The sequence below is a fragment of the Numenius arquata genome, chromosome 2 (genome assembly GCF_964106895.1).
Source record: "Numenius arquata chromosome 2, bNumArq3.hap1.1, whole genome shotgun sequence".
Classification (NCBI taxonomy): Eukaryota; Metazoa; Chordata; class Aves; order Charadriiformes; family Scolopacidae; genus Numenius; species Numenius arquata.
In genome coordinates, this window is record NC_133577.1 from 37,142,898 (window position 1) to 37,158,951 (window position 16,054).

Sequence of the window (16,054 nt, forward strand, 5' to 3'; positions counted from 1 at the left end):
TCTGTGGCATAAAGTAGTCCAGAGCTGGTCACTAGATACCCACCAAAAGCGACAGAGTAACACTTACTTCTGTAGCCAGATAGCTGAAAGCTGATGGCCTAGTAAGGGGCAAAACTGTTCTCCTTGAGGCATTCAGAATTCCCACTGAATTGCTATAGCAGTTCATGTAAACACTATGCAAGCTATACCAAGGAAATATCTGTACCCAAAGTCAGACAAACAATCCAAATTTTGCAGTCACTGGCTTAATCTTGAGATCCGTCCACAACTGAAACTCCCAGTGCATTTATTTGCTAGAATGACATTTAAACAAACCAGATGATTTTTTTCTCTCCAGTAGAACTTCCTTTTTTTTTCCTTCAGCCATACTTTGTTTATACAAGCGCTACCCAGCTAAAGCTTTCTCTGTTTATGGCCCCAGTACTTACTCCATGCAAATCCTGGGCAACTTGAATCATTTGGAACATGCAAAAATATACCTGCCTGCTTTCCTCCTTACCAAAAATCCTACTTGTGATCCAGACATGCATAAACTGTGCCTCAAAATAGACTGATTAATAATTTGAATCACTGTTTTAATTACGACAATTTGGCAAATGGAAATTCCTGACTTGAATAGTTTATCATTTTGCATTCCTGTTTTTGTTACTTCCTGAAAAAAGTTGGGACTTCTCATTGATTAGCAATCTAGTGTTCATTTGCAACATAATGTAGCCTCGACATTAAACTGGGTCTTTTTTCTGCTAATCAGTAAGACACGTTCTCTATATACACAAGCACTTATTTAATGTGACATACATTTATTCAGATTTCTAATGTTTATATCTTGTGATGATAGGAAAAGGTAACTGGTATTTCTCAGAGTTGATTTGTTTCCTGATTAGTGTTAAGCTACATTTAGGTGCAAACTGGCATTCAAATAGAATACAAACATTCAGAATATTAGTGTTTTTAGTTGGATAAACTCAGGTTAAATTTCTAGCTATAGGAATAAAAAGGCATGTTAAAACAAAATTTCCATTTAAAATGTCACCTTATCTTCATGAACTAAATGATTGTTCCTGGGTGTTGCATAATTCAGAATGTTAAAGGTAATTTTATTCTGAGACTGGAGGAAATTGAGTTTACCTGCTTCTTAGCATCTCAGCTGTAAAGCACCTCTGTGAGTACACTGCTTAACTCTACAGCTTTATGTGTCTGACTTATTGACGACGTTTTCAGAATTTCAGATGCAGTACTGAATTTCCTATTGGTATTAATAGGAAGACATGCTGGCTTGAAGACCACAGCTCAAGAGTTTGGTGTTTACAGCTTCTGATTTGCACCTGTGCTGCTGTGACCATGGGCAGCCCCATAGACTTGGCACAGAAATCCTCTTCAGCCCTTACGTTATTTGTACTTCACCTTTCCTTCCAGGATGACTCCTACTAGTCATTAAGCACTTGTACCCTTTCTTTTTGCAGCTATGCATCAGATACTTCTGAAGAAAGTGGCTGCACTAAGCAAGCTTGCAATGTAACTAGATGTATATAGACAACCAAATCTGTGGAACACTATAGCTAAGGTGCAAGAGGGAAACCTCATTTCCACAACTGAGTCTGAATGGTGGTGAACCACTCAAAAGGACAGATTCAGAGTTAGGACTGAAGTCTTGATACTGTGGTAGTACTGTGCTTCCTTTCAGCCGTGAAAAAAACTGGCAGATAGCTCTGTAGTGTCTCCCAGCCTGAAGAAGTGGAAAGACCTCCAAGGAGCAACTAGAAGGTACGCAGGTGAAACTCCATCTCAGGCTCTGGGAATACCTTCCCCTTTGTATGGGAGGTGAGGGTCTTTTACAGGTAACAGGAATAGTGACGATAGATTGTCTGTGGTTTGTTTTTACCAGTAAAAAAGATTATGACAGTGGACTCAATATTTTTTAGTGGGAAATTAGGGTTTACATAGTATGATTTTATTATAGTTTATATAGTTACTTGCAGCTTTTTCATGGCAGGATTTTTCATGCCACAGAAAAGCTATCTTTTCTGACACCATTTCCCAATCGGACTTCTTGAAAGCTTGCTCATAAAACAATTGCCATCATCTACAAGCAGAAAGAGATTGGCAGGAGGATGTTCTCTGTGAGAGGTCCTTAATTGAGGAGTTGGCACCTCATCCTGAACTGAAATAGCCTCATGGGCATGCTGCAAATATTTTCCTATTGCCCAGACTTCTCAGTGGGGAGGGACTTGGCAGGAAGCTAAGGTCTGTATGAAGGGTAGATTCTGTGATCTGGTTAGTTAAGATCTAACCACCAAGTGTACATATTTTACTGGCAGCTGCCGATGGCCCTGCTGGTCATCTGCTAGGTTTGCCAGATCAGTTTTGTAAGCAAACCAGAGATACCCATAACTTTCAGACTGGTGCCTCTTTCTGGATAGAAAAAGAAGATTTCTCGCAAGTGAGGAGCTCTACTTTCTGTTGAAGGGGCTGAGGCTATCGAATAACGAGCATACTCCTTAAGTTTGAAAAAATACTTCACAAACCAGAGACAAAAATAAAAAAATGTTTGCTGGTGACCATGCTACATTCATACTGTACTCTGAACTGCAACAAATGCATTGTGATATTGGAGGTTGCTTTATAATTGTGATAGCAAGGCTGATAATGCACTGGAAATAGATCACACTGGTAAAATATGATCTCTTTGTTTCGTCTGACAGACATCTCACAGAAAAAGCAGAGGTTTTCATATGCTGACCTTAGAATATTGTAACTACATTTAAAAAAGACAGGGATTAAAATAAGTGGGTGCTGATGTAACTCCAGCCTGACAAAGACTAGGCTGGAGGGCAGTAGCAAATAGGTTCAACCATAGCTGAACCACAGAATGTGAGGCATATACTTCACTGGCTTATATTAATAGGACTGTGAGTCCCCTGTGTCTTCTTTAAATGCACCTCAGAACTGTCATAACAGTCACATAATCTACACTGCAATAGCAGCTCAGTATTAAAAAAAAAAAAAAAAAAAAACCACAACAAAAACACAGAAATCCCCAAATCAAAATATTTTGAGAGAATTCTACAAAGAAGGATATAGTAATGGTAACTAGTATATAAGATGATATAAATAGGCCTGGATGACTAATTTATAATCAGATTACATATGGTGGTGTACAATCATTTATACTGACTAATAGGGTAACAGCTTCAGAGCTGCCAGCCCAGTACTTGTCATTAGCGTTACACTTACTGGCTTTCCAAAGCATTGAAGAAATGCTTCTAGCACAAGAGCTCACTTAATTACTTGGTGTTAGAATTTGATGGCATGTACCTGGAGTGCAGTAGGACCATCTCCATGTTGCTGCACAAGTACTGGCAGTAGCAGCAAGGTTTGTAAGATCCTACTTTTCTTCCTCTAGCTTAAGAGCAGCTTACAAAACAGATTGCTCTTACAGTCACTGAAGCTCTGAAACCTGCTGGGGTGCCCACAGTTGTAGAAGTAAAATTATTCCTGGAGTTTAATCATAGTGCCTGCTATTAAAAAGCCAGGAACAGCTACACAGTCCCAGTGTATCACTGTCATCTCCCTTTTGGGAGATTTTAGGGGAGATTTTGAGCCAGCTCCTCAAGCTGATTTTGCTAATGACCCAGGTAACGTGATGTTGGTGAAGTCATTTGCAGCTACCGCCACAAAAGAGGTGTCAGTGTTCCGGTGCTTCATTGTTAGGCCAACTCATGAGCAATGGGATCTTCAGCCTTGAGATGGGTACTGCATCTTTCCCGCACAAAACCCTGTGTGTTGTTGGGGACTGAAGGATGAGATCCTCAAAAAGCAACAATCTGAGTGAGAAGCTACCTAAGCTGTGTTAAGGTCTCCACACTTAAAGGATGCTAGATATCAAATTCCCAAGATGAAGAAGAGGAACACGTCTTCGGTTAGACTTTCACCATGAACTCCATTCTAGAGATAAAAAGCAGATCATTCTTACAGGAAAGTGGGTAATATATGTGTTTTCTGATTAACTGAAGCATGTTTAAATATCGACTACTGAAAAACAGCAGTTCATTTCAGAGCTGTTCTCAGAAGTTAGGAATGATACCTTTTATCCAGACTTACAATATTTTAGAATACTAAACTAAGGTTGAACATTTAACAGATCCCTCTGTGGACACATATGCATAGTATTGCTCAGTGTTGATGAGCAGCAGGACAGTCAACAAGTGTCATTCTTGCAGTCTTGCAAGAAGATCCAAAATCCAAGGAAGAATTTTCTCATGCTGATGAAGAATTAAATGGGAACAGATCTGAATCACAGTTTGATGGCACTAACAGTAAAAACAATTGCCAGACACTGATTGCCATATGTGGCATGTTTGTGTTATGTTTGGAGAATCTGTACAAGAGAAACAGCTATTTCACAGCTTTGTTCTCACCTCTCGTTGGCACCTTGCAGTCTCCTAAAATTCTTGCTAAGAGATAAACGTATTTAATTCATAGCTACCCAATAAAAAACAGACAAGGTGTTTTCTCACTGTTCGCAGCATAATGCCACTGTAACATTTTACTAGCCAGAATCTAAAATGACCTACTCATCCCCACACAAGAAATCAAAACCAAACCAATTCATCCCAACTACTAACAAAGCCAACAGAAGACAAATTTAACTACATATCCCCAAAGACACTCAGGCACTACCCATATTTCAGTAAGAGCTGAATGACCACACACCTTTGAGGATCCAGACCCCTAATCCTTGCTCCTGAGGATTCTGTCCCATTTCAACAAATTCTACAAGTTACTTTCAAAAAGATGCTTTGATCAAAAACCCCAGGTCTCCCCAGCTAGGATTCCCCCTGTGAACAGCCAGAATATACAGGATTGATATAATCTGCTTCTACACTGCCCTCTATCCTTTCTGGCTGGCAGAATTAGGGTGCAAGCTAAAATTCCCAGCTGGCATGGCAAGACAAGCGTGCCACACTGCTCCAGAAACTGCTGTCTCATAAACTGCCCATTGGAAGTCATAGCCCACTGGAAAAATAGCACGGCAATTATGTGCCCATTCCTAAAATTCATCAGCAGAAGTTTTTTAAGTGGTCTCATTCCTCCTGTGAAAGTAATTTATTTATCACTAGCTGGCAACTTCAGTTCAGAAGTCCTGTTTGCTACTTTTTGAAGGGTATACAGAACCAACAAGGTAAAACAATGCTGTTTCTTAAGATCTCTGAGATTAGTCTCTCCAGATCTTTATGCATAGGAAAAAGATCAGCTGCTATTGTATTGCTATTTACCTGCTGGTGGCAAGCTAAGTTTTTATTAAAGCTTCATTGGAAATAAACCTGCAAGAACAATAAATCAAATATAAATTCTAAATGAGACAGAACAAGTGGCATTTTTTATATACCATCACTAATATGCCACATTTTGTACCTTATTACACAGCTTTACGTGACGACCCATTCTCAGTTAAACCAATTCAATGGGAATCAGGTCCCTAAATACCATTAAATATCTGCACGTCTGAACCAAACTAGGAGCAACACTTGGATAAAAAGATACTATTCTAATCAAAAGTGGCAAAATCTGACTGTTAACCTGAATTTGAAACAGAAGTTTATCTTCTATAGATGTTTGGGGTTTTTCCTATCATAGTTCCAATTTATTTTAATACCTGCTCTTTCTTCAGCATTCTTAGTTATACCAATTTCACCTGACACCAACTTTCTCAGCAGCCTTGGACAAATGAGCTGAATGGTTCTTATTTATCTACCTCGCATGGAATTGTGATGGAAAAATAATGCTTACCGAGTGTGTGCGCTTGTGCTGCACACACTTATACTGTTGCTAGTACTACAATTTCCTCCCTCAATCTAAGCATTGACTTTTCATTATAAATATAAAGGTAGGAATAAAGCCAGAGCATATGGCACTCTATGGCAGAGCAGTCTAAAATTGCATTTCACAGCTAGCATATGACAGGCGCACTTGTCAAAACCTGATTAACCTATATATTCACCTCCAAGCAATCTTCATGACCTTGCCATATATAGTCTTATATGGAAAGGATTTGAAACTTTAAATTCTTTTCTTAAATAAGCTTAACAACCTTTACAAAAATCACCCCTGGCACCCAGCTGTTTCTGAAAAAAAGCCCAATCTTCAGAAATCTTTTCCAGAATAAAGAGGCATGAAGATTGCAAGTTAGTTATCCTTAATATTTGCATGATCATTTGTTTTTAGCTAAGATAAATAAATTTTTAAAAAGTTTTCTCTTCTATAATGAATGTATGTGACAGTCCTTAAAAATTAAGGTTTTTTTCTTCATGAACCATAACACCTGGTTGTCTATTTTTAACTCAGTGCAACTATTAATGCTGCACTTACTGAAAAGTTCAGCAATAACATATGCTTGCATATTAGCCAGGTGTAGAGAGGTAATTATAATAGGAAATCTGGATAAAATAGAAAAAATGACGTATTATCAGCAAAATCTTAAGAATCAATTGCTTTCACTGTTCTCTACAGAGTTTTCCTAGAAGCTTCAAAGATTCACTCACACAGTTCACTATCTGTAATGTTTTAGAATCTAGACAGACATTAAATTTGAATATTTTGACTCCTAAAGCCTGAATTCTGCTGCCCTTGCTAGCAGATGCTTTTTTTCTCAGATACCACCAGGATAGGTGCTCAGAGCCTCTCTGCCCGGAGCCTTCACAGCAGCAGTGCAGGATGCCCCCTTCTTCCTCTGCACTGCAGCCCTACCAAATCTATGTAAATCCATATTGGTCTACTGACCGCTATTTCCAACCTAGGCTGAGAAACATGCCAGTTTGGTGAGTTTCTGAATTTATATTTCACATGTTCTGATAAGAACAGCAGCAATTAATGTTATTAATATCTCGTTATCCAAACAAGGATTTCTTTTAAGCTTAGAGCAACTACTCTCTCAGTCACCGCGTCAAGCTCTCTGCAAATTCAGGCTGACACCACTGCATACAGAAAATACGCCTGACCTTTTAAAGATTTCTGTGAAATCTTAGCAAGTAGGGACTATCTGAAAAAAACCAAGACAAAACAAATAAACAAAAAATCTGAAAATCAGTAGAATAACTCTTCCCTTATATCACTTTTACTTATTTCCCGTCCTTTAGGAAGCAATGATTTTGGAAGTCATAGAAGGAAGCTATTCATCACTGAAATGTCACGTCGTCACTTTTTAAAAAGGCTTCCATAGACATATTTAAGACAGCAAAGTCTTTGCTTAATCCAATTAGCATTTACATATTTTAATCAATAAAAGATGACAATTGGACTGGGCTAGGTGCCAAGTCCTGAGAGTTGTGCCTTTTGTCACACATAGTCTCAGTTGCACCAATGTGTTACCGAACAGTAGTAAACACACCAGAACAGTAAATGTCCATGACACAATCTGGGAGCTGTCTGAACTTAAAGTCTTTACCTTCTGTGGCAGCAAAAGGAGTAAGAGAAAATTAATAGCAAGGAATGATTTCCTGGAGACTGGACTGATAATGATATATTTAAGATGCCTGTGATGAGACCCATTAGCCAGTATAAAATGGCAACTGTGAGTTCTGTGTGTTTGCATGTGACCTGAAACAGTTAAAAATACTGATATCTAATCATCATAACCACGATGAGGCAGAAAAAAAAATAATCTCAACATTTGTTTTCCCAATACCACTTGGCAGACGAGCACATAGTAAGTGCATTTGCTGGAAGCGTTTATGCTTAATGAATCGCGAACATTGCTAAGTTCAGTCTCCATCTTCCAGTGCAAAGAGAGAGACAGAAAGGAAGGAGTAGTTTCTACAGCTTTTCTTCTAGAAAGCTAATCAGGAAATTTCTGCTTAATTAGGTAGTAATTTGGCTATCAATTCCATGGTGCCTGAAAAATCTACTTGCTATTTATCACAAGTGAATGGCAGCAAGGCAAAAAAAATGTCAGAAGTGTCTTCACAAACCATGTAAAAAAATCTTTACCAGCAATACCCACATGGAGAATACTCCACTCAGCGCTTCCTTCAGTTTCTTGGCAAGGTTTCAGACAAATTCTTCCTGGTCCCATCAACACATCTGTTCCTGTTGCCCTAAAGTGGGTGAAGGAAGTGCTCCTTGTCAACAGAGAACTCGGGTTTTCTGCAGGCATTAGCCAGACATGATGAACACACATACACCTCATGCAAGTTCCACAGAGTGAACTATGGCCCCACCCATAAAAGTTGATGAAAAATCAGTTTCTGATGAATTTCAGATTATAACTTCTTCCATAAAAGCACAAGTCTGGGAAGAAGACAAGCAGTTCAAAACCAACTAGTCTTCACAAGGCACATTTATAATCCTCACTAAAAGAAACATTTGGCTCTGTTATTTGTACGGGCCGTCATCATGCCTTATCAGATTGTCCAACCAGTTCTGCTGACTGGGAGAGCCAAACAATTTGTGCTTAATAGCAAACCGCAGCTGTGATGTGGCAATATGTCCATTCTCTCACAAAATTCAGAGTGTGTTTTCCCATCATCAGTATTCCATTTTGCACCCTGCAACATTTTTTCTTCTAAACCAGTGAACTAGTAAGATACTGTAAGCAAAAGAGATACTTGCATGATTCTATGCTGAACCAGTGCTCGCTGAGCAGTTTAAGCGACCTGTGAGTCAGTAGCTGGGCAGCAACATCCAAAGTGAATGACAAAACGGAGCCCATCTTTAGGCCATATGTATTTACAGGAGATCAGGAAGCCCAGGTTGAATGCAAGAAAAACAAATTACTTGTCTGAGAGGGTTTTTTTTGAAGACTTTATTAGCCCCAGAATCTCATTCTCCGTGTAGAGGTCCTATCACAAACTAAGTTTTGCCATACCAAATGTAAAGAGCCACAGCTTCTGCTCTCGGCTTACTATCTTTAAGTGAATAACAACTCTCTCATGCTGGGGATTCTTTCTGCAGCTGGGAAACTTACAACTCTGTATTAGGAAAATACAGCAACATGGCTCATTGCATTACTTTGTGCAGCTCCCTAACTCAATCTATTTTTATTTTTTTTAATTTTTGCACATACCTCTTATGTCCCCTGATAATATAAAGGCATTCCTACCCAGAATTTATGATGGTGAGATTGGCAGAGGGTCCTGGCCTAAGTGTCTTTGGGTAGACTGATGCTCATCTAGCATAGAACTGGAATATTTGTGCAATCTGAGGCACTGCAGAGAGATGGGCTGATGATGGGAGTGATACAAGAAGAAGTATGTAGGTGCAACAGACTTACAATCTGAAACCTATACATCTCTTATTTTGCTAAATAAGAGATTTTGGTGCAAGTCTGGGCCACTCTCAAGAAAAACTGAATGCAAAGTAGTCAGTGACATCCCTGTACATAAGACAAAGTCTTTCTTGCTCTCCTTCTGATAACGAAGGAACAGAATAAACCTAAAAGGGGAAAAAAATTTCTACAGGTAAACAATTAAAATAGTCCTAATTCCTTGGAACAGTATTGCCAAATGACTACCCGGGATGGTCCTTTCTCCAGCTTCTGCAGCAGAAAGAACAGGGTTAAAAAACCAAATAAACCATTACAGTAAACAAACGCTAAGGATGGGGAAGAACATGACAACACCCTGACACATGAACCCTTTTTCTGTTCAATTTTTATCTGACTGGCTGCTACAGGCACAGTAACATTTTTATAGCTAATCTGTTCTTTTCTCTCAAAATGCTGCTTGTACTTAGCTCAGTAATAGCTCTGGCCAATGAACATGCAGAAACAGCAAGGACAGTACAGGAGTTCAGCAGCACTGAGGAAAATTCTAATCCTACTAAATTTGGCAGCACAAATCTCTTATGTAACCTGTGATTTAGAGGACAGTCTGATCATCTGGGAACATTACTGTGCTCTTCTCAGTACATTAAAAAAAACTGGCAACTTTCCATTACAGATTTTCTTGTTTTTCACTGCATGTCTCAGGAAAGGCGTCCCATGCTATCCAGACATTTTTAGTATCAACAAAATTGCTTTTATGTGACAATTCAATTATACCGAAGGTGTATGTAATTTTAAAAGCTAACTTTAAGTGCGTCTTTGCCAAGATTGCCTTGAACTATGGTGCATCTCAGAGGTGCAGGAGAGGGCTTGTGATCTAAATTTAAAGCAATGGGTCTCCAAAACAATGCCTGGAAAATGGGCTTTTCTGAAACTTGACTACTAGACCAGCAAATTTTACAGATCTCAGGAACTGAACCTCTCACAACACTAAGTAGTCTTGAGAGCTACAGATGGAAAATCCCAAGCATGTACAAACCACTAGAACAAGAAATCACTGTTTGTGTTCACTATTAAAAAAAAACCAAAACCCAACCAAAACCCCAAAATAAAACCTGTCCTCCTTTTCCAACAAAAATATATTTTAACATGCAAAAGCTGCTGCCCAGTAATAGGATACAGGTGCATAAAAGTTCTATTCACAAAATAATTATGAACAAAGGATCATACTACTTACATCCCTGTTCTTAAATCGGTTACAAAATGAGGTTAGAGTTCATTCAGCGCCAATACTTACAGAGTGCAATAAACATTCAATTCATACCATGTATGCAAGAATTACAAACAGTAATGCTTTTGAAATGGAGATATTGGCAAGTTTTAGGAAGACAAGAAAAGGGAGTTTTATTCACAGAATAGCAAAAATGAATCAATCTTATAGAATACACCCATAAAGGGTGAAGAGTTCAGAGAGTATCAGAGAATCTGCCATCTGAAATCACCACACATTCTGGCAACAAGCACTTGCTGCAAAACTTGAAGCTAATTATAGACATTTTCTTTTCATCCATACAAAGCATGTGCCACAGAGATGTACACTAATACTAGAATTCCTTGATGTGTTTGGAAACAAGTGGCCATCACCAAGTGGAAACAACTTTGCAGGATGCCAGCCATCACCAGCTAGCTAATCCACGTACTTCCATACTTCAATTGTTAAGGTAGGTGAAGCTTTTAAAATTAAAAGCAGCAGCATTCCTCTCTTCTTTTGAGGGACACAGCTCATTCCACTATCCTGACAAAGCTTCTTAGTAGATAAAAAACTGAAAAGAATTACCTTTTAGCAACTACAGGATGTCAACATATTTGGAACAAGAAACTTTGGAGACAAATGCTCAATAATGGGCAATTAAGAGTGACAAGAAATGTCAGGCAACTCCCTTTAGAGGGCTACTCACAGCACAACCACAGCATGGCAGGAGCTAAGAGCAAAGAGAATAACTATATCCCTAATATTCTTTATTTTCTCCCACTAACACATAGAAAGAACAGCGATTTTTCAGTCTCCATTAGTCATGCAGTATATGAGAACTAAAAGAAACCTAAAACACAGTATCTATTCATAGGGAAATTCCCATTGATAGCTTTTCTGTTTCAGTTGAAAGAGTAAGAGATTGCCAAATGGAGATTGCTTGGAGGAGGAAACACTTAAATAGGTCTAGTTAAAACCCCACCATTCTCTTCACCTAAAACTACTCTCCCTAACAGAAATTGCTTTCTTATGTAGAAAGTAACCAAAGGACAAAAGAAATGCAGAGCCACACTCAGCCTCTCACGTTCAGAGAGGCTCACTTCAAGTCTTACACCAAAGCAATGCTGAAGAGAAAGCAGCCTGTTTTGATCTTTCGCATTTGACATGTATATCAGCAATTACGGCATAGAATTCAAGACCCAGTTTCAAATCAAGTATTTAAAAGCCAGACTAACTTCGGAAATGAGAAGACTGAGACTTGGCATTAGAAACCAATGTTCGTTATTTTGTTGCCTTGGGCCACCAGATGCTATATGTAACGCCTCCTTAGAGTCCGAGAGGGGAACAGCTACTCAGTCTTACTGGCAAAGTAAGAACTGGCAGAGTAACACATTAGATTTCAGTAGTTTAACAATTTGTGATTTAACCAACCCTACTATAGGCAGAAACAAAATTCAAGAGGACAATTGCATTAAAATCTGAAGAACAATACTTAGAGGGGAGGACGTAATAGTTTGAGGTGAGAGTAATTATAAATACCTATAAACATAGAAATAAATGAAGACACTATTTTAATGAGGTGATACAAGCCCATATTTTATACATCTATAGAATATTACTATCAGACAAGCAGAAGACTCAAGATACGGCAAAAGAATAAAAGTGTTAAATCTTCAAGATCTGTTACGATGGTAACACAGTTTCAACCTATCCACCAGGACCCTCTATTCACTTTGAACTGTATCAGTTGCTGCAAACCATTACCTTTAAATATCAGTTAACATTAGTGCTAAAACAAGAAAAATCAAATACTATGTACATTTCCAGGCAAACAACCAGGCTATCTTTACCTCTCATCTCATTCCAAATGTGAATATTACTTTCTGAAAGATAATACAAATTATTTTGGAGAAAAGTGAACTGTACAAAGACACAAATGTTACAAGTTCATAAAAAGACTAGTCAAGACAATTAGACAGAAGTTTGCTTGTAGTTCTTCGTATCCAGCACCTTCTTCCCACACATTGAGCAGATGCCTATAAGCACACAAAAGGTGTGTAAATTATTTTAAAATAAAGTTTTTCTTCAAAAACATAGTTGATATGTATTTCAGAAATTGCTTAAATGAGCTCTCATTGACAATCTATGCATTTTTTCTCACCAGATATTGCAAATTCAGAAGTAATAACATGACTTTAATAGAAATTAGTATTTGTACCATATGTGTAATGCTACTAATTAAAAAAAATCAACTCTATTTTGAGAGCATTATGATTCACAACACTGTCCAAAGCCTCTGTAATTTGCTGGAATACTGGAAGAGAGCCAGGAACGGCTCCCACCTGGCAAACAGGTAAAAATGGTGTATTATCAAGCTTTTAAAGTCCTATAGCCAAATCAAGGCCCGAGACAGACAGAAAGTAGCTAGGCTAAGAAAATACATTCACCAACAAACTGACTGCTAAACGGAAGATTTGACAGGTGGAGAGCTTCAGACAACTGAGAAAGTTGAGAAAAATACAGTTTCATGGAATTAAGCTATTTATCGTGCAGTAGAAGTGATTAACAATGGACATCAAGAATACTTGAGAGTTGAAGTGAAGATGACCACTGATGTCCCAGATGACTGACCTAAACCCAAAGAGTGGCAAGTCAGAAGACGAGCAGCAAAAAGTACACAAGTTCGGTAAGGGCAGAGGGGTGGGTTTTCTCAATGTTTCCCTCTTCTAAAGCAGAAAGGTGCTAAACCTTTTGTCTGGTACAGCCACATCTCATTCTACAAGATCATTCATCAAGAGACAAAAAAAAAAAAAAAAAAAAAAAAGTCAAGTGGCAACTATTCCTGTTAACTCTCTCCAAATTGTGTGCTTTCATATATTGCCATCGTGTGAGTGGACACTTATCTGAGTCCATTAGGAAAGAGAACAGCCTGGAACATGCCACATGATTTACTTTGGAGATCAAAATCCAGCCCACAGGCTATTCACTTCAGGTCTAAATTGAGGAGTTATTAACTTTAGGGTGCCTCTCGATTTCAGAGATACACAACAGTTGAACTAAGCCACATGACTGAATTTGATTCAAGAAACATGCCACAACCACGTCTTTGAAGGTCAGAACTAGAACTTAATGCACTTCTGAATTTTATGAAGAAAACAGATTCAACCTGGAAGGACACACAAGCAGACAAAGACAAAATCCTGAAGCCCACCCAAACCAGCCATAAGTTTAAGAAAGAGGTTTTACCATATGGGATACAGGCAGCCATCTGGTGAGCATCTAGCAACTAGAAAAGGCAACCCTCCTACAGGAGGCTGCTAAATCACTGGCTCAGTGACACAGTGCACATTTATAGAACAAACAAAAGTCATTTCATAAACAAAACTTACTACTGGTTAGCTGCAGCTCTACATCTAACAATTATACATAAATAACTTCAGTTGGAAAAGATCTCCAGCAGTCTCTACTCTTGCCCCTGCCCCACTCAAAACACAGACAACTTGGATACTGGATGAAGCTGGCTCAGGGCTTTTCAAGTCAAGCTCTAAATATCTCCCCACAGAGGTTCCACAACGTCTGTGGGTTCCTTTTATTACAGTAACCATAGCGCTACCATGGTGAAAATTGCTTTCCTTGTATGTAATTAGAATTGTCCACATTCTAACCTGTGTACATTGTCTCTTATTCTACTACTGTGCAGCTCAGGAAGGCGTAGAGAGCATGGAGTCAGACTTTTCTATTAGTAGTTGAAGAGAGCAATTCATTCTTATCTTAGCCTTCTCTTTGTAAGGTGAAAAAAACCCTGAGAGTTCCACTTGCTTTCTGATTTCAAATCAAACCGGGATAGTTTGGTACTCAATGAAACTCACCTTTTTTATAGGCACATCCTTGACAATAGTGAGACCCTGGCTGATGGACAGAACTCTTACAAATCCGACATATTGCAAATTTGTTCTTTCCGTAAGGATCAAACCTGGGAAAAAGAAAAAGTATTTTATTTATCACCTTGAAATAAAGTATTTGCTTTGCCTCATCCTAAAAAGCCTAAGCCAGAGGGCACAGACAGAAACTCCAGCAAAAACTATAATTTAGAAAAAGGACATTCAAAGATTATTTCTAATAGGCTACACAAAGTCTACAGAGAAGCTCCCACTTTCCCCATTAAGAGAGACTTCCTGCGTTACGGACACAAACTTAACAAAAACAGAACTAAAAGTGTGTCTTTTTGTTAAGATATTAGACTACTTTGAACTTAAACACCTTCTAGCAGCGCCTTGCCCCCTTGCAAAATAGAATGTCCCCTGGACATTAAGGAAATGCTCAAGAGATTGTACTGGCAATCTTTGCATGGAAAATAAGCCTTCCCAGTTCCTCTCCTAACAAAAGCATCAAACCCTAGCAATTTCAGTGAGGACTGCAATAAAATAGATGCACAGACTCTATGATTCAGCAAAAAGCACCCACAAAATACGTATGGACATACTTTTACCAATTAATCAAATGTCAAAATCCCAAAAGTTATTTTTAAAAAATTATATTTATATTTTGGACAAGTTTTGAGCAGTTGCCCAGATATGCAGAAAACAGGCCTCTGTTACGGCAAACTGACTTTTTTAGCCGAAATCAGTATTAAATACTGACCTTGCCTTCTTTGAGGTCAATGCCTTGTTTTCATTTAACTTGCGGCCACCGCTTTCTACAAAAAGAATAAAATCATAAACCAATAAATTTCACACTTCCAAGCATACCTAAAAAAAGCTTAGTTTACAGCTTTTACACACGTGCAAATAAAATCAATGTAAGACATAACATGTATAGCACAGCTTTAAAGCACAGAACAATAGAATACTTTATCCTGTGCTCTCTGTATCATCATTCTGTACAAGGGAAAAAAAAAAACAAAACAGACAGACAAGTTCAATACAGAAGATCTTAGGGTAAATAAATTCCCAAGACATTAAATAAGCTTGGGAGGGAAACTACAGGAGTTAAAAATTAACCTGATTAACTCTTTCAAATTTTAGCCTGAAGACTGTAAGATAGCTCAGGTGCCTAACCAGCTTTAAGATACCTGAAAAACAAATGTTAAACCTCTCCGAGATTACCTGTAGTGTTTCTCGCACCATCTTTCCACGTATCGGGAGTGATCACCGTACCGAGTTTCTTCTCACCTACGTAAGGAAACATTACAAGGGGAAAAAAAATTAAAACTATGCTGCATTAATACCCACAACAAGCGCTCGCCTGCGGGGGAATGACAGAGACACTCCCGCAACAGCCGCCTACAGCCCGGACCCGTCGCTGCCGCTCGGCTCGGCTCGGCTCAGCCCAACTCAGGGGCCGCCCGGGACCCCCGGGGGGAGAGCAGGGGCTGAGGATAAGGTAAGCCCCACAGGTTGGGGCAAGGCCGCCGCTCCCCCGGGACGCCCGTACTCACACTTCTCACACACCATGGCTGCCGGCCCCTCACCACAACAACAACAGCCCCTTCCGGATCCGCCCCGGAACTGACGTACGGCTGCGGCGAGTTTCCGTTGCCGGGC

General features: G+C 39.0%; 1 protein-coding gene across 1 annotated transcript; it reads right to left on the reverse strand.

Annotated features, from left to right (window-relative positions):
* Nucleotides 1–8,793: 8,793 nt before the first annotated feature.
* On the reverse strand, nt 8,794–16,008 carry CRIPT (CXXC repeat containing interactor of PDZ3 domain). The gene is made up of 5 exons (XM_074168639.1): nt 15,949–16,008; nt 15,617–15,682; nt 15,153–15,207; nt 14,381–14,484; nt 8,794–12,547 (listed from the first exon to the last, which is right to left on the reverse strand). The coding sequence occupies exons 1-5, from the start codon at nt 15,962–15,964 to the stop codon at nt 12,483–12,485; spliced, it is 306 nt and encodes a 101-aa protein (XP_074024740.1). The 5' UTR covers nt 15,965–16,008; the 3' UTR covers nt 8,794–12,482.
* Nucleotides 16,009–16,054: the final 46 nt, after the last annotated feature.

Bases quoted from the DNA above. Each gene is read 5' to 3' on its own strand.
- CRIPT (XM_074168639.1), bottom strand. The intron at 14,485-15,152 runs GTCAGTATTTAA...TCTTTTTCCCAG, and splicing joins TTGACCTCAAAGAAGGCAAG to GTTTGATCCTTACGGAAAGA. The intron at 12,548-14,380 runs GTGAGTTTCATT...GTGTGCTTATAG, and splicing joins AGGATGTGCCTATAAAAAAG to GCATCTGCTCAATGTGTGGG.